Genomic DNA, 25,986 nt, shown 5'->3' on the forward strand with positions numbered 1-25,986 from the left:
GGAAATTTTGTTTTGCAATTTGTTTTGTTTTAAAATTTTGCAATATAAATTGTTGAAGGGCCAGGCCTCCATTAGCATAAACCCTATGCAAATTGAATTGAAGCTACTATTTTTCGGGTTTTGATATTTTTTCACGAATCTTCTCTACTCTACTGTGGCCGCATCAAAAATGGCGTTGTCTTGGTTTTAATGAGCTGGATAAAAAAAATTTAAGATTGCTAAGAAAATCCGAGCTTGAGAAGTACTTGTGAATTTTAAGAGCCGTATGACATCTCAGTAGTTAAAATATAAGTAGAGAAACTACCGAATAGATCGACAAAAAGTTATTATTTCGCCATACAACTAAAATTCCTACAGCTAAAACAAACGGCCCATTAGTCAATACCACGTGTTGGAAAAAAATTCAGTCTTATAGTGATTTGGGTTGCTGCGCCAAACCTGGTTCAATCAAATTTTCATCCTCCTGATGCAGATGTCCAGAACCTTTGAAGTGAATATTTTTCGGGCGTTCTGAAGCAGCCCATACCCCATGAGCCACTGTTTGTCCCCGTCTGCCCCTGTTGAACCTGTATATATTTTCGGACCCCATCCTCTTTCAGGAAGTTGTAAAAGCCCTGAAGTCGCTCAAAAATGGGAAAGAAGCTGGATGTGATGGGAGTCCCTCCGGAGCTGTTGAAATGTATGAGAAAAGCTCTCCCCAACCGAAAAATCCCCCTCCCCCACGAAAATATATTTTTCCTCCTCAATAGCCAATTCTATATGTGAGCAATGGGCAAAGTTCATAGCTTGCAGCCCTTCCCCCGGAGGCTGAGGGGGGTCAAGTCATCCTCAGAGACACAGCTAATAACACAGCCTCAGAGACAACCCATAAGAAATCAAGTGATCTTAAGGAAAATCACACCATAGGATTCAGAATTAGAATCTTATGGTGTGATTTTCCTTATGATCACTTGATTTCTTATGGGTATTTCCCCCTAAGAATTTTTTTTTCAAGAATTAGTCGAATTTTCTCCGACTTTTGATAGGTAATATTAAACTTCATGAATTTTATATATTTTGAATAAGCATCAAAATTTGATTCTTTTGATGTATCTGTTATTATCAAGACTCTGTTTCATACAGTTTTGGCTATAATTTAGCCACATCGCTCCTTACTTACAGTTCGTTACCACGAACTGTTTGATTCCAAATATATAAGATTCATCAAGTTTAGTGTTACTCATTAAAAGTTACGAGTCTTAGAAAACTTGCCTGATTTTTGAAAAAGGGAGGAACACCCCCTCCCCAAAAAAGTCAAAGAATCAAAATCATACCATTAGATTCAGCATATAAAAAAAACCTACTACAGAAGTTTCAAACTCCTATATACAGAAATGTGGAATTTTGTACTTTTTAATAGAAACAATGTTACGGATGCGTGTTTATCTTTTTTCTAGAAGTAATCGCATCAAAATAATGGTTCTAAAAGATCAGGAGAGGGTGCATTCAAACGGAAATTCGCAGTTCTAGTGTTCTTTTTAGGGGACCAAAAAAATTAGCAACTGTCCCCCTCCAATGCCTCTTTTTCCCAAAGTTGTTCGATAAAAAATTTGAGAAAACCATTTTTTTTCAGCATTGCTGAAATAGCCAATAACTATGTTTTAGGCGTAACGTGACCCCTCACAGCCCGTGGGAGAGGCCTGTTAGTTATGAAATTTGCCCATTGTTTACATATAGTATTTGTTTTCGGGAAGTGTACAGTTCAGTAAGTGTACAGGCATTTTTCTGGATGGGGGGATTTTTTGCTTGGGTGGGTTTCCGTAGGGAAAATTTTTCGTGGGGATGACAATTTTCGGTGGTGAACTTTCAAGAGGAAATTCTGCATTGGGGGACTGTACAGAATTTCTATTTGAAATTATTTTTATTTGTCTCACTTTCTCTTTGCCAACTCAATTTTGTATGTGGATATGTTCCGGGGGAAATATCAAGAAACTATTTTCAACGTGTTTGGATTTTTGGGAAAAAAATTACATGGAAGAAGGGATTTCCAGAAAGCTCGGGCAAAAGATTAGAAATTATATCTTTTTCAGGTATGGTAAGGAGAAATCTTCAGGCTGAATCGTCCGCAAGACATTTTTACGGCGGAGGGGGATGCGGAGATTTTAAGCGAGGACGGAATTATAAGGAGGGAAACTTAAAGGAGAATTACCCAAAGAGAATTTTACTGAGAGGGGGTGTATTTTGAGTGTGAGTAACTTTCCACGGAGGAATTTCCCATGAGGGGAGAGAATTCTTCATGGAGAGTGAGCCCAATTTACCGGCACTATTTAAAAAACGATCAGAAATTCAACTGAAAGTAAGAAGCAACATTAAAAGTCAAAACAAAGAGAAATTTTTCCCTATATGATGGGGCTGCATCCTCCTTAGGATCTTACTCTTTACGCTAAAGTTTGACTTTTTGTCACAATTATTTAAGAACGAGGCTTGAAACACAAGGGGCGTTTACTTAGAATAACAAGCTTTTTAAAATCTCTGAATAAAACTTTAGCGTAAGGAGCGAGGTACTGAGGAGCAGGCAAGCCCCCTCATGCTCGTTTTAATATTGCTCCTTACTTTCAACAGAAAAACCTTATTTTTTATTTAATGTAAACTAAACTTCTGAAACGGTAAAACTCTTTAAGAGTTTCCATGACTAAATTAAACACACAATTAAGCACAAGTATCGCCGCTTGATAGTCCCTTATCGTAGCCGTAGAAATTACAAACTTTTGAGCAAAATAGCCCCCCTAACTTTATGCATACCTGCCATGGCGTCGTACCTAAGTCTTTAAGTTCCAATACGAAAATTCCACCAGTCCCAATATGTTTTCTTAACTGAATGGCATATTTCAACTGGTCAAAGAAATGGATATAGTAAGAGGTTTAGAAAGGGCTGTTTAAAAGTAGGATTAAGAGTGCAAATGAATAAATACCTTTCTGAAAATGTAGTGATTAGTAAGTATCAAGACTCACACATAAATAACAAGGAAATAAGAGGTTCACAACCTATTATAAATATGGGTATCCTTCTAAGATTCCCAGATGTACACACAAACCCATCATTTATTTTTTGGAGGGAAGGAGGCTTGAAAAGGACTGTTTACCCGAAAAGTGTCACATTTCTGTTAAATCCTACAAAATGTCGGACTGGTAGTCTTAGAAATTGATCTATGTGTATTCCAAAAGCCCAGGAGCTACGTTAACAACAAAAAATGTCTGTAAAACAGGAAATGATCAAAAACAAGGTTACAAAAACCAAATACACAGCGAAAAGTAGACAGATAAAATAACCTAATTGCGTAAACTATTCCTTCTTTCCAAATATCCATCTATATACTCGTATGGACCCACTCAAGCTATTATCGACGGTTTTCTATTTTGAAGAATGTCAGGGAATAGCAAATCAATTGAGCGTATATATTTTTGCTAAAATGAGAAAAGAGGAGGTACTCCCAGAGTTTGTCCAAATCTACTTCCTCCTCCGTAAAGAGGGGACAAGAGAAGGTACTTTACCTTAGTTGTACCCTTTGCCAAAATCCTTTCCCGCAAAATTAAGTGTTAAAAGAAACAAAATTAATATATAATTAAATCAGAATAAGTTAAATTAATTGTACATAGTCTTTTGAGAAAGTAGGCGCAAAAAAAGAGATTATCCCTCTCTCGCTCGAGTCTCCAATGAAAACAAGACTTACCCATTGAAGTTTGGATTGAGCCCCAAGCGGCTTGCAATATTGGATCCTCCCACGGAGGTAGTTTTTGTGATTGTAAAGTACATTGTATTGAAGATAAGCTTTCGTGATGCAAGTAAGGCGTATTTCGGTTCCAATGTCCAGATATACTAAAAAATATATATATATTTATAAATATATTACAAGAAAAAAATACTGCCCGAATAAATGGCAGCTATGGTAATTATAAAGCTTAAAAAGAGAACCCTCCGTATGGAAGAACATTTTAAAAATATATTATGAATAAAGACTGTTGAAAGGTAATCAAGCAACCTTTCAATTTACAGAGTTTTTTTCAACTAAAAGTAAGGAGCGACATTAAAACTTAAAACAGAGAGAAATTATTAAGTATATGGGGGGGGGGTCACCCTCTCTTCAATACCTCATTCTGTACGCTTAAGTTCTTTTTAGAACTTTTAAAAGAGTTTTTCATTCTAATTAAACGGCCTTTGTGATTTAGGAGTCATTCTTAAATAACTGGAACAACAAATCAAACTTTAGCTTAAAGAGCGAGGTATTGAGGAGATAGCGAATCTCTTTATATACGTAATAATTTTTGTCCGTTTTAAGTTTTAATGTTACTTTTTACTTTCAGTTGAAAAAACTTTTTTAAAATAAAATTTCTGCAGTTAAGGATATTAGTGAAAAAGCTTTATGTTTAACAGAGAGGAGAATGGGTGTTGATCGCTTTTTAAATAATGCTGGGAAATCTGGCTCCCCTTCCACGGAAAATTTCCCCATATAAAGATCCTCTCGCGTAACACCTCTCACCTCCACCAGAAAAATGTCCCCTGAAAAGCGTCTGTACATTTTCCAACAACCAATACTATGTGCAAACAATAGGCAAAGTTCAAATCTTGAAACCATTCCCCCGGGGACTGTGGGATTCAAGTCATCCTCAAAGACATAGTTATTAGATTTTTCGACTATACTTAAAAAATGGCTATCTCAAAATTTTTATCGGGCGACTTCGGGGAAAAATGAGTGTGGGAGGGGGCTATTTGCCCTCCAATATTTTTGGTCACTTAAAAAGGGCACTAGAACTTTTGATTTTCAATCAAATGAACCCTCTCCCGATCTTCTGAAATTACTTGTTCGCTAAGAGTATCCCTGGAGAAAGCAAAAAAACGCATCCGTGATCTTTCTTCCGGCAAAAAAGCAAAATTCCACATTTTTGTACATAGCTTTTTCGTTACTACCAACTATTTGTACACCTAAGCCATAAACATATTATAAATCATTGGCCATTTAAAGGCCCATATCTGATTTATCTACTAGTCTTTTCATATGCTATATTGCATGCTATTTGATGTAAAATCCGACCATGGTGTTTGACCAGGAATTCACACTCCCCCTTCCTATGCTTGCACAATTTATTGATTAACACCCCCTTCTTTTAGAGAAGTGTATATGTTGTAATTTCCGACAAAAATTAAATTTATGTTTCCATGAATGTTAGTTTTATTTCATGACAGAATAGCCTGCATAGATGAATTTGCGGTAAAATAATAGATCGTTATCTGAAAAAATGCCGACAAGATGAAGAGAAGACTACAGTAATTTATACAGGACCTAATATATTATACAATCACCACTGGATTTGAAACACTGATTTTGTCGATATACATATTTCCATTTATCTAAAGACAAGGCCGCGTCCAGGAGGGCAGTTAAGGGGTCTGAACTCCTCCCCCGGAAATGTTTTTCTGACTCGTAAAAACGTAATAAAAATGAATTAAACAAAAACATTGTGTAAAACATCCCCTTGCCCCCAAAAATGAAATCCTGGATACATTCCTGTCTAAAGATAAGTTTAGTTTCAAGGAAAAGCGTTAGAAAAAGCAAACTCTGCGAATAGCCCATAGGGAAATATCACAAGTCAGTTTAATCAAGTTCGTTTTGTAGGTACATTATATGTAATCTGCAAGGCAATAGCTTTTATCCGTTTTCAATTGAAGACTAGAAATTCAGGAAATTATGAAACGAGAGAACAATTACAAGAACATTTAGAAATCACTTCGGGAAAATAATTCACTAGCGTTAGTGATCAGCAGGCTGGAATTGGAAAACTCACTAAGAGAGGGGGGTTCTATCATACTCCTTGCAAAGCATGCGAACATGTTTGACAGAGATTAAAACTCTGCATACTACACTCCTTTTGCAACCGTATTTCAAGCTTCGACCATTTTGAGATTTAGATAGATTTTACCACCCACTAAACATGGAGCTTAACTTCTTGAAAACACTTACTAAGCCTTAAAATAAATTGCATGGGGTAAATAGAAATAAAACATTCAACTTTTCACACCAGTATTACTCATATTTCCACATATTGAAATCAAAGGGAAAATAATTCAAGCAAAACTCTTAGGAATCCAGAAACCATTCAGCTTGCCTACACAAAAAAAAATATAAATAATAGAAAAAACATAACAATTGTCATGTCCTGTAAAAAAAAAAAAAAAAAAAAAAAAAATCAGAGGGCAAGACAAGAACTTTCCCTAAAAAGAGCTATTTGTAAATACATGTAAAAAAAAGACAACTCAAATTTTATCCCTCCATTTTACTCCCAAGTAAAATTGTACGTTTTGTAACATATCATCTTCCTAATTACTGCAAACACGCTTTAAACTATGTCACTGGTGGATCCATTGGTACCCCATCCCCAATTCTTTTTCTGGCTCCCTTATTCCATGGCTTTATTTTCTTTTTCACTATTTTTTAAATTAAAATGTTCAGTTTGGAAAATTATTGGCACCCTCGTTACCTTCCCCTCTTTGCAATATTTTGCTGTATAATCCACCTTTGAACTATGTTTAGAGCTTCAGTTGCTCAAAACAGACCTTAAATCTCAAGATATTTCAAACTTTAGAAAATATTTTTGATACGTAATTTGACATGCCTAATTTATTTTCAACGTTACAGGTTGTTTTTGATTCAAAACTTGAAGAAACGTAATACATTTGATTAATTTCAAGCTTGAAAACATAGTTTTATTTATATACAGATTTTGAATAAGAATAACATGACTAGCATAGTTGAAACTTTCGAACATATCGTTCATATATAACTTGAATTAGAATAGTATACCTGAGGCATTTCAAATTTACATGTTCCTCACATTTCTAGAAATATAAATATGTATTTATTAGAATCCCAACAACAATGTTCCAGAAGAGTCTAGAAACAGAACAACAGAACATAGAAAGGAAGGATATACAACTGATAACCTTTATTAGAATTTAGTTCTTATTTGTTTCTGATAATACGTACTTTATCATCTTTCTATTTGGTCAGGAACAAACTATAGATTAGACTCAACCCAGGGTTGTAAGAATTATGTAGAAAAACCTTTATCTACTTTCCACATCCTTAGGAATGGCGAGGAAGTTCAATTTAGATTAGAAAACCACAGCGGAAAAGGCTTTATTTGCTGAGAACTTTATCATGATCTTGTATACATGCCGGATTTTAAGTTTTAAGCAAAAGCCAATAATTATATTATAGTCTATGACAATAGCAAATGCTCAGAAAATTACAATAAGTAAATCAGAGTTTCTATAGTAACTACATATTCAATTTTACATGGTGAAAGCCATATCGGAAAGCAAAGTATCAAATCATGGGAATGTGGTGAGGGGGCCAAAGTATATATATATATATATATATATATATATATATATATATATATATATATATATATATATATATATATATATATATATATATATATATATATATATTGCGATTTTTTTTATTTTTTTTTTACGAAAATAGCCGAAAGAGATATTGTTAAATGAAAATGCTAAAAAAAAGGCATAATTCAAAACCAGAGGGTGTTAGAACAGCTGAGTAGGGCAACTATCCCCTGCAACCCCTCCCACATTCACACACAGCGGCGGAACAAGGTTTTATTTGCTGAGAAATTAAAAGGGTTATTTCTACAAACTATATTTTAAGTTTCACCTAGTGCAATCTTTCATTTACCACTTAGAAGTCAGCAACCACGATTCAATTTTAATTTAACAGATTAAAATTGAACTACTTTTTTCAAATGGCCTCGGTATTTTAGGAAAATCTCGGCTTTCATTCTATTTAAAAACTGACATGTCATTAAAAATTATAAACAAAGTTAATAGAAAAGTAAAAAAGATATGTTTGTTTAACTCATATGTAAATGTACCTGTATATCTGTGGTCCTTCTTAACAGAGAAATGACTAAACTGGTAGTCAAAATCAATGCATCTATGAAAAGCTAAGTTTTTGTTGTATCTAAAAGCTGACACCCCAAAGAAAGTCATACGGAGTTTGAGCAGAAACCTAAGAAAAAGTAAATCCCCCCCCCCCAAAATAAAGAAAATTCCATGGGATAGTTGGCTCAGATTTTGGACTTTTGGTACAGTTTCGAAACCTTCAGTGCTTAAGCCAGTGTTGCTAGATTAGAAACAAAAAAGTAAGCCAGAGCCTTTGATAAACAAGCCAAAAATAAGTCAAACAATCTTTGTTTCCAAATCCAACACAACTTTAACTTTTCGTACTTACCCTTATGTATTGGTTCCTTTATGTATCGGAACAGTCCATTAGAGGATTGAACCACGTATCAAATGGTAGCCTATGTTTACTTTTTAGCTAGCTTATCATGGATGCCCATAGGGGGGCAGGGGGGCTCCAGCCCCCTTGAAATTCATATGCTACATTTTTAGAGGGAAAACCGTGTGAATAAAGTATATAAGAGCCTTGTTTTCATGCCACCCATATCCAGCACGGAGTTCAACATAGGTTTTGCGGATCCTCGTTCTGAGTGTTGTGTTCAATACGGCGAATGGTATCTCAGAACCCGTGTTCAACCAAGTTATTCTAGTGCATTACAATTTTAAAGAACCCCTGTCGAACAAGCTCGGAGCCCGTAAGATGAAAATCCTTTAAAGTTTTGCTGGGTTGAACACGGAGAACCTGAAAACGATTTATGTCGAACCGGGTCAAAATATGCTTCAAACCCGGTACCTGAAAACACGACAATGCATATTCAAGGATAAAAAGCATTTTTCATAGTCCCTACCCCTAAAATTAAGCTTATGGGCACCTTTGTATCTTACAGTATGCCTACAATAAAAATTAACCCTGCTTACTTGATAAAACTACTTCCACAATAATTTTTTCACAAACTTAAACCAAGTTTTAAGCCGCAACCCAGTTATAAAAAAAAATTCACGCCAGTTGTCCTCACATAAGCCAATTTGACGTAAAACAAATCAATATGGCAACAATGGCTAAAAAACACTGATCAAAAATCACAAAATCATGTGGTTACATTTTTAAATGATCACGGGATTTGAGGATTAGTTACGATCAAATTATGAATAAAAATTGTTAACCAAATGACATTCCCGTCATTAAAGAAAATTCAACCACATAAAATTATCACTATTATAGTGTTTGGATTCAAATTCATACGCATGAGGTGCGTTATTTTTTGTAGCAAAATGATTAGGATAGGAAACCATCCGAAGGCGGTTTAGAAGAATTTATTAAAAAGAAATACATCTTTCCTAGGAAAATAAAATAAAGAGCAAAATGGACAATTAAAATGAACAAAAATTACTACTTTGCCGTTTGGACAACATATTTCTTAAAAATTTCTTAAAAAACTGTTTCAAATAAATTGTCTCCCAATATTTCCCTGTATTCGTAGAATACTGAAAAATTGGCACTGAATTTTTTTTTCTTAGAAAATTAAAAGTGTAATTATTATTTTTTTCAAGCCACTTAAGGATTTTTCTGTTTTTAATTCTATTTTACTGCGTCAGTTTTATGTTTTTAGTAAAACGTTACATTTTCAAAATTCTACAAATATAGGGGAATATTACAAGATAGTTTATTTGGAAAAGTTTTTTAAATGTTTAACTTGCAAACAACAAATTCGCACCCCCTCCCTTTACAGTGTTATAAATACATTTTGTCCTCTGTACTAATATTTTGCTAATTATGACCAATAGCCTAGCCATTAGAACTAACGTAGTTTTGCTTAGTGTGATGAAAATTAATGAAAAATATTAGGAGGGTCGGGAGGTGGGGTACACAAGAGCAGGGATTTCAACCATGAAGATTATAGTGCTAGGTGGTAGCTTTTTATTCTTTAAAGCCCTTTAAAGCCAGAAATGGTACCCGAAAAAAGTGCATTTTTTGGGTGCTATGTGGCACTTTATCATGGCGCTATCTAGTACAATTTTAAGGAGCATGTAGATATTTTCAATTTACTTTCAAATGAGCTTTAAAATAGCTGTCGATGATGTACCAGTATCCACCTAACAATGATGACACGTCGTTGTTTTATATATAAAAAAATGACTTTCATTGCTGTTCAAGAGCGAGGTTATTGGTTACTTTTGTACCGTATATAAATACGGGGTAAGGTTAGGAAAATAAAACTTTCAGGGATGGGTCTAAAGGCTAAAGTATTTCCCGGGAAGATATTTTGAAGCAGCCACCTCCACTCCTTCTCCATCTAGAGGGCCCTGGAATTTGCCTACACGAATGGTCTATACCTATTGAAATTTTGACAAAACAAAATTTTACCTTAATTTTCAGTCATCAGTTGCCTTTTCTCTACCTTTAGTTCTGAAAAATGCAATTCCTGTTATTTTAGTAGAATTGTGAGCAATATCAATATTTTTTTTTTCTTCAAAATTTAGGAAATGTATTTGCATATCTTTAAAACCTCATAAATTAAGATTGAGCAAAGCTGTGAAGCTGAAAACAATTTTGTTGTAATTCATTCAAGCAGAAGATCTATTTTGCAAGGTTTCACTTTTATAACACATATATTTTTAAAGATTATCAAAGGTCAGAGCCCTCTAAAGGGAGAAGGAGTAGAGGTGGGTACTTCAAAATACCTTTCCGGACCTACTTTAGCCTTCAGACCCATCGCTGAAAGTTTCATTTTCCTAACCTAACCCCTTTCCAAGATAGCCGAAAGTCAATCAACAAGAATTTTACTAAAATCAAACCCCAAACAAAATACAAAATGAAATCTAACGTGTTTTCTAAAAGAGGAAAATTTAGGAACATTGTCTAACTAGAAATATTATCCATTTTAAAAAACTAGCACTTTACTTAAAACTGAGCTTGTTCGAGCTTTTTAGAGAACTTAAGTTTCAAATTAAAAGTAGGCTAACCAATATTAGGTCAGATGAGGGTAAATGTTTAGTTTCGTTCCAAGTGCTCTAAAATGCGTATTACTGCATATAGCAAGATTCTGATGATTGCATATTGTTTCTTTTTCATTAGAGAAGCCCATCCATTTCTGGTTGACCCTCCTCCTCCATGGGGCAAACTAAAAATAGGTAAAATGAGCTTACTTACAGGTTACATGACCTATAGAGCGAAGCGTATTAGAACATGAGCCCTCGGGCAATGGGGTGAGGTCTGTATTCTATCCTTATTGAATAAACCTCGTTTGAGGTTTTTTGTTTTGTTTTACCACTCTTTGTTGAATAAATATAGAATACAGACCTGGCCCCGCTGTCCGCGGGGCTCATGGACTCATGGGCTTCGCTCTATTGGTTATGTTGCCTGTATGCAAGCCCACTTTACGCACTTTTAGATCCGTCGGAGGGGGATTTTAGAAAGCTAAAAAATGGACACGCTTCTCTAACAATGACAAAGAAACAATATGCTATTATCAGAATCTTGCTATATGCAGTAATACGCGCTTAAGAGCACTTGAAACTAAACATTTACCCAGATGAGAAACTATTGAGGATCCTACACATCAGTCAAATTTTAGACTTAGGCTACTTGAGGACTTTTCTTTTCCTAAGAAGACATCTTGGGTTTCAGGTGGGTTTGGGTTTTCAGTGAAGGGCTAGTTTTTTATAAGGTATCCGTCTGTCAAACGAAACGCACTCAAGATTTACGCTGTCTAAGATCTTACAAAAACTGGTTTGCCTCTCTGGAATTGATCATGATCTGCTTAATCAGAGTGAGAAAACTATGATGTAAGGTATATTTTAATTAAATATATAACATTTAGAGGTGTTTGGGGGTTAGGTTAAGTTGGATTAGGTATTTAACACAATGCATTTCTTCTGCAGCCTGCTTTCCATAATTCTTTGTCGTAGTATCTACAATTTTGCTCCTTATATTCCTAAGTCTTATATTATCATCATGCCTTGATATTTTTCACTAGGATTAACCTAACTTCACTTATTGGGTTTGTTTCGTTTAAAAGGCAAGTAAGTACCTTTTACAGTTTTACATATATTAGGAAGCATGACGAATTAGCTTATTTGAGCTAGCTGTGCACATATAGCCTACGTTGCCTAGGCTTGGAAGCAACATGTTTGTTGAAATTCTAGTTTAGCTACTATTTTTATCTTGGAAAGGGGTTAGGTTAGGAAAATAAAACTTTCAGCAATGAATCCAGGGCCAAAAATATAGTCTGGGAAGGTAATGCTAAGGTTCTATGTTAACTATATTCTGATTTCTAACTCTTAGAAATTTGCCTACTTGACAGCTATTGAAACTTTGACAAAATAAAATTTTACCTTAATTTTTAGCTACCAGTTTCCTTTTTTGTTGTTTTAGTTCTGAAAATGCGATTTCTGCTATTTAAGTAAAATTCTAAGCCATATCAGTAAGTTTTTTTCCTAAATTTAGGAAATGTATCTATAGATCTTTGAAACCTCATAATTGGGATTGAGGAAAGTTATGAACCTGAAAACAATATCGTTGTACTTCAATTAAGCAGAAGATCAATTTTGCAAGGATCCACTCTCGTAACACAAAGAATTTTAAAGGTCATCAAATGTCACTAACCTCTAGAGGGAGAAGGAGTGGAAGTAGGTACTTCAAAATACCGGTAAATGTAATATGCGATCATCAGAATCCTGCTATATGCAGTATACGTAATTTAGAGTACTTGGAACGAAAGTAAACATTTACCAAAGTACCTTCCCGGGACATACTTTAGCCTGCAGACCCAATCTCAGAAAGTTTCATTTTCCTAACCTAGCCCCTTTCCAAGATAGCAAAAAGTAGCTAAAATAGAATTTTACCCAAAATTGTTTTCAGCTTCATAACTTTGTTCAATTCGATTTTATAAGGTTTTAAAGATATGCAAATACATTTCCTAAATTTTGAAAAAAAACAAAAAACATTGATATGGCTCAAAATTCTACTCAAATAACAGGAATTGTATTTTCAGAACTAAAGGCAGAGAAAAAGGAACTAGTAATTAAAAATTAAGGTAAAATGTTGTTTTGTCAAAATTTCAATAGGTATAATAGACCTGTCATGTAGGCAAATTTCAGGGCCCTCTAGAGGGAGAAGGAGTAGAAGTGGGTACTTTAAAATACCTTTCCTGGACATACTTTAGCCTGTAGACCCAGGCCTGAAAGTTTCATTTTCCTAACCTAAGCCCTTTCCGAGATAGCAAGAAGTCAATTAACTAGAATTTTACCCAACTTTGTTGTACTTCAATTAAGCAGAAGATCAATTTTGCAAGGTTTCACTTTTATAACACAGATATTTTTAAAGGTCTTCAAAGGTCATGGACCTCTAGAGGGAGAAGGAGAATGGGTAGTTGCTTCAAAATGCCTTCCCATGGCATAGTTTAGCCTGTAGACCCATCCCTGAAAGTTTCATTTTCCTAACCTAAACCCTTTCTGAGATAGCAAGAAGTCAATTAACTAGAATTTTACCCAAGGTATTTTACCTTAACTTAATTAATATATATATATCGTAGCTATATTCAACAACAGCATTCATTCAAATAAATTACAACATTGATAACCAAATACCGATTTGTGTACTTTTGATATGCTTAGTAAGATAACAGACGTTGGCATTTATTAACCATGTTTGTTTAGATTAAATTAATCATACCTATTGAGACTTGGTAGTGGCGTACAAGTGGTTTCATTAACCTCGGCCATTTTTAGAATTAATTGGTTGATAACACTCTTTACCGATAATTGATTAGTAACTTATCTATAAACACTTATCAGTTCAACTGTGCTTTGTCTCATCCATATTCGTGTAAAGGTTTTCCTAGGGTTTGTGGTTTTAGGCAGAAGGCGGGACACAACCACAAAAGGAACCAATCAGCAACTGAGAAACAATTTGAAACTCAAGTTGTTGGTAGCTACTCATTTGTTTATATCTTAATGTTTTATAATTTATTTTGCAATGGGTGTACCAAATATAAGGTTCGCTGTCAAGTTTTATGCTAGGAAGATCTCATGGGATATCAAAAACAGGGTCGCGATGACTCACTTGTTCAAACTTCACCTTGACGGCAATGCTACCCCCACTTTAATTAACTAAGCGGGAGAGTAACGTTCCTTGAAAAATAGCTATGTTGATGTAGATAAAACAGGTAGGCCTACGTGATTGTGCCTTTCCTAACTATTAAGAAAACTGCCGATATTTAATTGAAGAAGCCACCTTAGGAAGAAATGCAAGGACCCCAGGCATGACAATATACTTCGTTCTCCCTTTGTTCTTTAACAAAATAGTGCTAAAAAACTATTTTTATAAAAAAATAAACTTAGATAAATGAGGTTAACATTAAAGAGATTGACAGCATTGGAAAAGATAGGAATTGGAGTTGTTTTTTCTTTTTGTATTTTTGGCACTCCTGTATTATTTAGAACACACTCGAGAAGTTTGCTGATTGTACGATCTATGAAAATCGGTTTCATAGCCAAAAAGAAAAACAATGCGTGACAGAATGCATTGGATTTAATATAATTTGGGCCATATGTTTTCACAATAGGGAACTCAGGGTATAGTTAGGTTGCTTGGCATTTGTGTATTATTCAGAACACGCTCAAAAGTGAAGTTAGGCTCTTTCGTAATACAAACTACGATGCAGGCACATTTTAATCAAATATTTTATATATAGAGTTGACTAGGTTAGGTATTTGATATAATGCACCCACCACCCCTAATGTGCAAATATATAGCCCAAACTCTTGATAAAGCTAATGAAATAAAGCAAAATATGATGAAAATATAATACTTTATTAGGAAATTTGTAAAATTACAACTTAGAATTATGTACCCAAAACGCGTAAGAGTATAAAGTCATGTTGTGTCCATTGGCGTACTGTTTTGTTGTGGGCAACAATCCCTTATCCTGGAAAAATATAATTGGCTCTTTTTCAGTCTTTGGCAAATCTCAGATCTTCATTTCAAAATCAATACTCAGACCCTATCTTCTATCACTATGCATAGTAAACGAACTCGAGTTTGTCTTTGTGGCTATGAAACCGGATTTTCTCATAAATGTACCTGCATCGTAGTTTGTTTCACGAAAGAACCTAACTTCACTTATTGAGTGTGTTCTGAATAATACACAAGTACCGGTTACTTTATCCTCACACCCTCCAAATGTGCAAATATAAAGCCTAAGTTACATTATTTTATAAATTAAAGTGTTATATTTTCGTCATATTTTGGTATATTTCATCAGGATTAACCTAGTTTCATGTCTCGAGTGTGTTCTGAAAAAAACAGGAATTCTGTACTTTTAAGTATACTTTTGATCTTTTAAACAAAACCTCTCTCTAAAAGAGAAAAGAAGGGAAGGCCGGGAATTTCCTTCCTTTTGGTTTAGCATCCTACTAACAAAAAATGCCCCCACCTCCTATAATATGGTTAGACTTCTTTGCAAAAAGCCAGCAGCAATACCAGTGTGGAGTCACCCCTAGTTTGAGAAAAAAAACTTACCGTGTTATAATTTGGAAATATCCTTTTTCCTATTTTTCATGCTAAAACATTCAAAAATACCCACCCACCCCCTAAAAAAATGAATTGGTGCAATTGACCAGCAGAATAGTTTGGGTTATATTTTGGATACTAACAAGGTGGCACTAAAATTAAGTTTCGGGTCTAATCTTAGAGAAATTGATCTGGGGCTATACGTATTAGAGGAAAACACAGGTTCCTCAATGTTTTCAGCCTGTCCGTAAAAAAAAAAAATGGTAAAATATTTGTGCAAAGCTCTGCTGTTTTCCTTACTCATTTTTTTTTTTTACACGGTGAATGGGCAAACGGAAATAAATGACGTAAAATCAGTGAAAGAAGATCGATCTTGTTCGGTGAAAAAAAAAAGAACGATAGCAATAGCATTCAAATCAGTCACTAGAAATAACCAGCCATTCGCAAAATCCATTGGCTCCCCACCCCAAACATTTTGACAAGTGACGACGCCTCTGCTTCCCTGTAATAAGTGTCCATCACTGTTACTTTTTCCTCTTATCACAGCATACTTGCACGATTTTTACTTTGTTTCGAAATAAAAAGGGGAGGGGAAATAATTAAAAAAACAGAAATCAGTGAAGAAATGTTTAGCAGGTTAGGTTTTAGGTTTTAGCAGAGTTAAAACCTAGTTTGCCCTACTTCTGTTTGATCGCCGCCCCCTTTTGATATAGGCTTCCGGATGCAAAACCGAAATATCCAGGCTTTTACTATTATTAATGAAAAAACTTGTTTAAGAAATTATTTGAATTATTAACCTTGGCCTATTTGTGCAGACTAGATTTTATCTTAAAATAATTCTTCGAAAGGAAAAATACTCATTATTTATGTAACAGGGAATTTTCAACTTTAATCCTATAATACCGTAGATTAATTCCACCATGCATCTAAATTTCATCTAAAGAGATAAAACCTGACTCTATCTCTCAGCTCTTCTTTTTAGGACAGTAAATAACTTTAGCGTAAAGAGCGGGGCGTTGATGAGGAAGTAGCCCCTTTCATATATGAAGAAATTTCTGTTCGTTTTAAGTTTTAATGTCGCTCCTTACTTCCAGTTAAAAAACTTGTTTTTTATTTAATTTCTGAACGTTTTTGAATCAATGCATGTTTTGATTTGGCTCTCCGCAGAGGAATAGTTAAAACGACATTTACACATTTATTTTTTTTTTGGCTAAATGGATTTCTCATAGTTTTGATCGAATAATTTTTGAGAAAAAGAAGGAGCGGGGGAGGAAGCCTAGTTGCCCTCTGATTTTTTGGTTACTTAAAAAGGCAACTAGAACTTTTAATTTTTTACGAATGTTTTTATTAGTAAAAGATATACGTAACTTATAAATTAGTTTATGTAACGAACTTTTGTATTCTCATGTTTTTATTACACATATATAGGGGGTTCACCCCCTCGTCAGTACCTCGCTCTTTACGCTAAAGCTTAAATTTTGTCCCAATTCATTAAGAATTACCCTGAATCACAAAAGCCGTAGAATAAATAGTTGAAATTACTAAAAATACTTTAGCGTAAAGAGCGAGGTATTAGGAGGAGGTGAGCCCCTCATATGCGTTATAATTTCTGTTCGTTTTAAGTTTTAATGCTGCTCCTTACTTCCAGTTGAAATTTTTTTTCATATTTATGTTTTTTTTTAAAATAATGCTAGAAAATCCTGCGCTCCCTTCATGGAAATATTCTTCTCCCATGACAAATTCCTCAATGAAAAGCTCCCCCAATATATACCCCTCTCCTCAACCCCTTCCCCCAGCCAAAAAAATCCCCCTGAAAACGTCTGTACACTTCTCAATAACCATTACTATATGTAAGCACCGGTCAAAGTTTATAACTTGTAGCCCCTCCCACGGGGACTGTGGGGGAGTAAGTTGTCCCCAAAGACATAGCTATAAGGTTTTCTGACTAGGCTGAGTAAAATTGCTATCTCAGAATTTTGATTCGTAGACTTTGGGAAAATAATTAGCGCGAAAGAGGGCCTAGGTGCCCTCCAATATTTTTGGTCACTTAAAAGGGGCACTAGAACTTTTCATTTCCGTTAGAATGAGCCCTCTCGCAAGATTCTAGGACCACTGGGTCGATACGATCACCCCTGGGGAAAAAAAAAAAACAACAAACAGACAAATAAACACGCATCCGTGATCTGCCTTCTGGCAAAAAATACAAAATTCCACATTTTTGTAGATAGGAGTTTGAAACTCCTACAATAGGGTTCCCTGATAAGCTGAATCTGAGGATGTGATTTTCGTTAAGATTATATGACTTTTAGGGGCTGTTTCCCCCTATATTCTAAAATAAGGCAAATTTTCTCAGGCTCGTAACTTTAGATGGTAAAACTAAACTTGATGAAACCTATATATTTAAAATTAGTATTAAAATGCGATTCTTTTGATGTAGCTATTGGTACCAAAATTCCATTTTTTAGAGTTTTGGTTACTATTGAGCCGGGCCGCTCCTTACTACAGTTCGTTACCACGAACTGTTTGACAGCAAGTGTTTTGCGGGGGTACACCGCAACATAAATAATTAGACTAGTTTATGTACAAATATTCAGCCTCTGTTGCTGCATCCTTCACGATATTCTACTAAATTGTGAATTGGCCGTCAAAATCTTATTTTATCCTTTTTAATATTTTTTTACATCTAAATTTACAAGATATATCCAGAGTAAAAAGTTTCCTGTGTGAATATTCAATAAACCAGGGGTTCAAAAAGGAAATTACTGATGCAGTAAAGTATTTTTGTTGATATATTTGAAAAATTGACTTAGTTGACCTTTTACACTTCCAGAATAAAATAGCAACATGCTTTCATCCATTGACAAAATAAAAGCTTTTAAAAGGATAGGTATTTTAAGGAAATATATTTTTTACTTTTGAAATACTCCCAACAATTTTATTTTTTCTTCTCTAATTCAAAGAATGTTAATTCTTTTCTGATATCAAATAAAAAGAAAATAAGTTTGTTTCAATTGAAAGTAAGGAGAACATTAAAGATAAAACGGACAGAATTATCCCTCATACAAAAGGGACGCCCCCTTCCTTGACTCTTCCCCTTACTCTAAAGTCTTAAAGTTCTTTAAAAATACTTCATTCAAATTCAACGCCCCTGGTATTTGCTCAGTCTTCAATAAAGTATTGCGACAAAAATTCAAACTTTAGCTTAAAGAGCAAAGATTGAGGAAGGGGCGACCCTTCATACACGAAATGATTCAGTTCAGTTTAAATTTTAGTGTTCTACTAGCTTTCAGTTGGAAGACCTTATTTTTTCCATTTAATTTGTGGCCGTTTTTGAAAAAAAAATTTTTTTAGTATGTTTTCCCGTCAACAAATATGCTACTATACGCGAATCATGGGCAAATTCCTTAGCATAAAGCTTTTTCCCCAGGGACTATGGGTGTCATGCCGTCCCCAAAGGCATATATATATATATATATATATATATATATATATATATATATATATATATATATATATATATATATATATATATATTCAACCTTTCAACTATGATGGATCAAACGGTTATCTCTAAAGCTTTGATCGGATGTATTTAGGGGGAAAAGGGGATCGGTATGGAGGCTAGTTGCCATCCAATCCTTTTAACTACTTAGAAGCGCTATTAAACTTTTAATTTCTGTTCGAGTGAGGCCTCTCCCCCTCTTTTCGGACCAACTACAACAAATAAACACACATCCGTGATCTTTTTTTTATGGAAAAATGAGAAATTTCACTTGTTTGTTTATAGAAAGCTTAAAACCTCTACAGTAAGGGTTCTCTAATGTACTATATCTGAGGATTCTCATTTTCATTAGTATCACTTAACTTTTTTGCGTTGTTAGCCCCATTTTTTGGGAAATCCGACAAAAAAATATCAGGCTCGTACCTTTTTATGGGTAATATTAAACTTAATAGATTTGTATATTTGGAGTCAGCATAAAAGCCAATTCTAATGATGCAATAGCTGTTATCAAAATTCCTTTTTTTACAGTTTCGGTCACGACTTGGCCTAGTTGGTCCTTGCTCACTGTTCATTACAACGAACTGCTTGGTCAAAGTCGAATATTAGTCATTAATTTAGTAAAGCAGCGCTATCAGAATTGTTTTCTTTTCCAAAAATGTATTAAAAAGAAATTCAATTGTTGCCTTTGACTGGAATCAAAACTGAAGTAACCAGGTTCAGCCCGAAGGTGATGTTAGACTGGCCATTATCAAGGTCAATCCTTGCATAAATTACTTTATGGCACAAAATTGGCACCAAGTGCCAAAGTGGAAAGGTAAAAATATTGTATGTGCACTTTTTGGCACGAGGGGTTCAACCGTAGACATAGAATAGAATATATGAAAGACAGATTCTACGAAATTTCACGGTTAGGTTCCACCATAAGCCCGGCGCCCCTCTGGATGGTTAGAACGGGAATTATAAAACGAATGAAATAAGTAGCGGAAATTATTGAGAATTGTTCCTCTGTTCTTTTTTATTATTTCAACGGGTTCATCCTCCAGGCTTCATTGAGGTGAGAGAGGATAAAATTTAGTGTAGCGTGGGAAAACTCTTTTTGATAGGATTCTTCAGCCATACTTCAATAAAAAACAAGCTTTTTTTAAACTGAAAGTAAGGAGCAACATTAAAACTCGAAACAAAAAGAAATTATTCCATATATGAAGGAGTTTCCCATTCTTAATGCCTTGCTCTTCACGCTAAAGCTTCTAACACTTTTAAAAAGCTTCTTATTCTAATTTAATGGACCCTGTTTTTCAATAGTCATTCTTAGAAAATTCAGTTAAACAGTCAAACTTTAGCGTAAAGAGCATGGTATTAAGGACGGGGAAACCAAGACCTTATCCAGGAGAACTATGGGGTTTGAAACCCCCTTACCCCCGAAATGTTTGTCCGACTCGCATAAACGTTACAAAAATGAACATAAACACATTTTTATGCGATTTTTGAAGTTTTTATTTAAAATCTTCCCCGAAAAAATCTTTCTGAAAACATCTCACCCAAAAAAATCCTGTATACGCCCTGGGGACAACCACTTCATATACCGAAAAAATTATGTTTTTTTTTAATTTTTAATGTTGCTCCTTACTTTCAATTAAAAAAATTGTTTTTTCTATTTGATTTCCGATCGTTTTTCAAATAATACCGGTAAATCTGGCTTACCCTCACTGAATTATCTCACGCGAAACTCCTCCGTAAAAATTTCCTCCCATGTAGAATACATCCCCTACAAAAATTCCCATTCAGACAGTTACATCCTTGCTGAAAATCCCTCCCTCTGTAAAATTTCTTGCGCAGGATTCAGCCTGAAAACTTCTCCTTAGCATGCTTTCATTTAAAAAAGAGTTTCTTTAAATATCTATTTGTTTTCTTGACCACTCCGGAAATAACCCCCTTACCAGAAAAATTTTGTCGGAAATCCAAACACGCTAAATATAGCCCCGGAAATTTCCATCGGAACGTCTCCACGCATGAAATTGAGTTGGCAAAGAGAAAGTAAAACAATTAGAAAGAATTTCGTATATGATTTCTGTCAAATCCCCCAGGCTAAAATTTTCCCTGGGAATTCCAACCCCTTTGAAAACCCACCCCAATCAAAAAATATCCCCCCCGGAAAAAATGTCTGTAAACCTCCCAATAACAAATACTACGCATGGGCAAATTTCATAGCTTACAGGCTTCTCCTCAAGGACTGTGGGGGTCATTTTACCCCTAAAGACATAGTTATTAGATCTTTCAACTATTCTGAAACAAATGATCACCTCGAATTTTCGATTGGGTAACATCCGGGGAAAAGAGCTTGATTTGAAATCAAGCTCCAAAGACTCCACTTGACAGGCGCTACTTTAGATCAAACTAGCTCCCTAGCCCGCTCATTTTGGAGAGGATATTTAAAGCTGTGTTTTTTTTTCTTTTTTTTGCGTTGTTAGTCTAGCAGAGTAGCTGTGTTTTTTTGTGTGTGTGAATGTGTTTATTCTTTTGTATTTAATATCCGAGTACAAGACCCCTATAAATTCCCAACTTTTGAAATTTATTTCTTTTTTAGACACTTGAACAATTTTTTTATGGCAAGAAGCATATTTTTCTAATTTTGAGAAGTTCCAATAGTTTGCAAATACGCGTAAATATTAATCATATCCCTTTTACGTCTTTTAATACGTAATATTGTTTGTCAAACAATGACGCCTCGCGTGTCAAATATGCAATTGGAGGAAAGTAAAAGTTGAATTACGTTTAGCTTCCTTCCGCAAACTCTCCCAAATTGACACTGTTTGACTAAGCAATTATTTTTTGGGCAAATTTGGACCTTTGGCATAAATTGGTGGATGTAATATTTAAAAAAACACAAATTAAAAGAAGAAAATTTGATTTAAAGCGCTTTTTTATCCTCCTCATTCCTACTTTTGATCTTTCGGTTTTTTTGGCATTTGAAACTTGAATTTTCTCTTAAAAATCGCTCGGGAAATGCTTAAATTCAATTTACACCCAAATGTAAGTTTTTAGTATAAGAGCTAGAATCGATTTATAAGATTCAGCATATCAGAGAAGTCTACTGTAGATATTTCCAGTTCCTGTTTACAAAAATGCTAACTTTTTTTTTTGCCAGAAGAATGGTCATGGATGTCCATTAGTCATGGTGATCAAGAGTACAGGATTGATAGAGGACTTGTTCGATAGAAATTCAACAGACCTAGTGCCCTTTTTAAGTGACCTAAAATATCGGAGGGCAAGTAGCCCTCTCTCCCACATCTGTTTTTCTCGAAAAAAATCTCGTCAAAATTTGGAGATGGCGATTTGGTTCAGCATAATTGAAAGGTCCAATAGCTATGCATCTGGGGATGACAAGAACCCTCACGGTCCCCAAGGAAAGGGTTGTAAGTTATAAAATTCCGTATAGTGTTTGTAATTAGGAAATATATAGAAGTTTTCCGGTGGGAATTTTCTGCCTTCCCTTTATCATCCCCCCCACTCTATAAGCTAAGTTTTACTCGCTCCTGAAACATAAAAGCCGTCGAATTTGAATGAGAAGTATTTTAAAGTACTTTAAGACTTTAGCAGAAGGAGTGAGAGATGAGGGAGTGAGGGGGAGCTGGCTTTATCTAACGAATATTTTCCGTTCCTTTTAAGTTTTGATTTTATTCTTTATTTGTCTTTTAAACAATTTGTTGTTTTTTTAAATTAAATCTTCAGTAAGGATTTAGACAGAAAGAGGGTTTTTTTGTTTATTGTTTTTATTTCTTTTTTTCTTCTTTGGTTTTATCTTTTCGCTAATTTTTTAGTAACTATTTTATATATAATGTGTTTAAATGACTAATAGTTTAATATTTCAAAGTTTTGTTTCAGAGCCCCCCTCCTTTACGGGGCATGGAGCCTTTGTAGAGATTTGTGATTGTATTATTGAATGGTCATTTTTATCTCTGGGCTGCTATTATAGTGTCTTGAACTTCAATATTTCCCTACTGCAAAAGAAACTAAAGCATACATTTAGCTTTTTTCGTAGTAGCTATATTTGAAAAGTTCAACTTCTGAAAAAACAAAAAATTAGGATTTGTTTTTCTGTAGGAGTGCTTGATGTTTCAATAACAGATAAAAGGTATATGGTGGAATTGTATGGTCCCGAAATGGTTTGTGTGATACAATATTGTGAAAAATTTTCTAGGTGGAAAAAGAGCTTAATTCTTATGGCGGACATTAAACAGTTCATAATAACAAACTGTAGGCAAGGAGTGATTTGGCCCAAAATTGACCGAACCGCTAAAAAATGGAATTTTGATAAGAATATATATATGTGCAAATAAAATACGATTTCTCACATATTTCTTTGCAAAAAAATGATTAATAATCTTTCTAGGAGCTTATAAAAGGATTACCCCCCCCAAGACTAATTCTAAATATATGAAATTCTTTAATGTTTACCTACCAAAAGCAACAAGTGTTGCCTACCAAACCAAACCAACGTTACCTACCAAAAGCAACAAGTGTTAGAAAAATGGAATCAAAATTTCAAAATTTCCTATTTTGAAAAATGGGAGAAACACCAGGGGCGCAATTCCCATTGGGCAGGGGGCAAATAGTCCTCCTAGATCTCAGTTTGCTTCTCCCCCAGACCCTGGCTCCCCCTCTCCCAGCTGAGATTTAATTTTTTCAAAAATCTTGTCAAAAATAAGATAAGCCTGCATAATCCAAGCATCCAGAGAAATGGGTGGGTTTTCTTTAGTATACTTGCATCTTTTTGGTACTATATCACTCATTTTCCAGTTTTCATAGTCTTTTTCACTTGATTCGGGAAAAATGACTCCAACTTTGCACCCCCAAGGATTTTGACGAAATTACGCCACTGTGAAACATCCCCTTGTTAATTGACCAAAGACATTGAAGGGAGATTACCCCCCCCCCCTCATGTTCAATTTCCCCAAAGACATCTGATCAAAATTTTGAGATAGCTATTTAATTCAACATAGTTGAAAGGTCTAATAAGTATGCCTTTGAGGATGACATGACCCTCCGTATTCCCTGGTGAAAGGGATGTAAGTTAAACAATTTGCTCATTTTTCACATTTAGTATTTATTATTGGGGAAATATAGAATATGTATTTGGGGGAATTTTCTTGGGGGGAGGGCTGATCCATTGGGAAAATTTTCAAGAAGGGAAGTTTTACAGGGAGGATTAGGATCTCCTGGAATGATTCGAAAAAGCCTTAGAAAGTAAATAAATAAGACAAACATTTATCAATTGAAAGTAAGGAGCAACATTAAAACTTAAAACGAACAGGATTTATTCCGCAAATGAAGGGGAGCTGCTCCTTCTCAACCTTTGCTCTTAATGCTGGAGTTTGACCTTTCGTCACAATTCTTTAACACTGCTCGAACTCATGGGAGATTTGAATTTGAATGAAAAGCCTTTTTAAAGAGCTTTAATGCTTTAGAGTAAAGAGTGAGTGTCAAGGAAGGGGAAGCCCCTTATGCACAGAATCATTCCTACTGGTTTTAATTTTTATTGTTGCTACTTTAAATTTAAGTCCTGATTCTATAAGAAAAGAGGCAAAGATAAAGTTAGGTCTTAGCCCCTCAGTCAAATTCCTCACACTGCCTTTTGGTCAAATTTTATCCAGTGGCGCTAGTAAACGAAAATTTTTGTGAGAGGGGGAGGGGGAGGCAAAATATATTTTTCAAAATCTTGGGTGGGACTCTGTTATCATTCAATATCCACAAGAAAGAGAAATTTCCAAAAAAAATACATGAGCAGGCATTTTTCAAAATCTAAAAAGGGGGCAAAAACTCTAGTGGTGAGTAAATGTCACCGCCTAAGTAAACAGTGATATATCTTCAAAACATTGACATTTTTGTTTCTTTCATCAGACCATTTCATCAGGCATCTGAATATAGACTCAGATGGTTTACAATCTTCTATGCATAACCTTTTCAAATAGCTTTGAAAACAAAGACAATATCAAAAATCGGTCTCGTTCGAAGGATATATATATATATATATATATATATATATATATATATATATATATATATATATATATATATATAGTACTGGCACAATCTTCTGTGCATAATCTTTTCATATAGCTTTGAAAATAAAGACAACATCGAAATCGGCTTCGTCGCTGGACCTTGAAACTCGCCACGCAGCAAGTTTCTATATATGGATTCTCATTGTCGCTTGTCTTCTAAACGCAGACATTTTGAGCCATTTCTTAATGTCATGACGTCCAATTGGGCCTTAAATTAGAAGTAGTGCCTCTGTACAATTATATTTTTTTGTATTGTACCTATAGCTTTTGCCTCAACTTGTCTTTTGTCATTATGAAAGACGTACGTCGAATCTTTGTTTCTTAAAATTTTTCAGGTGGTGAGACAAAACTTCTTCTTTTGCCTCGGCTTGTATTTTGTCATTATGAAAGACATATCGCCGAACCTTTGTTTCTCTTAATTGTTCAGGTTGTGGTTCAAAAACTCCTTTTTTTGCCTCGGCTTGTCTTTTGCCATTATGAAAGACATATCGCCGAACCTTTGCTTCTTTTAATTGTTCAGGTGGTGGGACAAAAACTTCTTCTTTTGCCTCGGTTTGTATTTTGTCATTATGCAAGGCATATCGCCAAACCTTTGATTCTTTTAATTGTTCAGGTGGTGGGACAAAAACTTCTATTTCGACCAGCCAGTTATCTAGTCCAGATTTTCGATTTTCAAAGGTACGGTAATCATTGATGACCCTATCCATTTCAAAATCCCAAACTCAATCATCATCGCAATCATTTTCAATTTTGACACGTATTGATTATCGGTGTCCAGGTTAATTTCCATTGACTCACTCATATGCTCGGTGTCACATGTCTTCTAACTGCGCGTGTCTTTGCTCTTCATTTTCATTTTTGACACGCCACCGCCGTTCTTCTAACCACATGTGTATTTGCTCTCCATTTTTATTTTTGACCCGCTCACATGCTCGGTATGACATGTTCTCTA

General features: G+C 34.7%; 1 protein-coding gene and 1 long non-coding RNA gene across 5 annotated transcripts in view; one reads left to right on the forward strand and one right to left on the reverse strand.

Annotated features, from left to right (window-relative positions):
• Window positions 1-25,986, reverse strand: part of LOC136030918 (GATA-binding factor A-like) — a 119,473-nt gene that overhangs the window by 45,881 nt on the left and 47,606 nt on the right. The window contains exons 1-2 of one of the 4 annotated variants that reach the window (XM_065710021.1): window positions 13,632-13,788; window positions 3,711-3,856 (exon numbers count right to left, since the gene is read on the reverse strand). In XM_065710021.1, coding sequence (XP_065566093.1) covers window positions 3,711-3,856; window positions 13,632-13,681 — 196 coding nt within the window. In that variant the 5' untranslated portion in view covers window positions 13,682-13,788. Of the gene's footprint in view, window positions 1-3,710; window positions 3,857-6,836; window positions 6,971-7,019; window positions 7,066-13,631; window positions 13,789-25,986 lie in introns of those variants that run through there. The other 3 variants (XM_065710022.1, XM_065710023.1, XM_065710024.1) reach the window with 3 other exon arrangements.
• LOC136030920 (uncharacterized) overlaps window positions 1-25,986 on the forward strand; it is an 82,446-nt gene that overhangs the window by 31,944 nt on the left and 24,516 nt on the right. The window lies entirely within an intron of this gene.

This window comes from Artemia franciscana, chromosome 9 (assembly GCF_032884065.1).
Source record: "Artemia franciscana chromosome 9, ASM3288406v1, whole genome shotgun sequence".
Classification (NCBI taxonomy): domain Eukaryota; kingdom Metazoa; phylum Arthropoda; class Branchiopoda; order Anostraca; family Artemiidae; genus Artemia; species Artemia franciscana.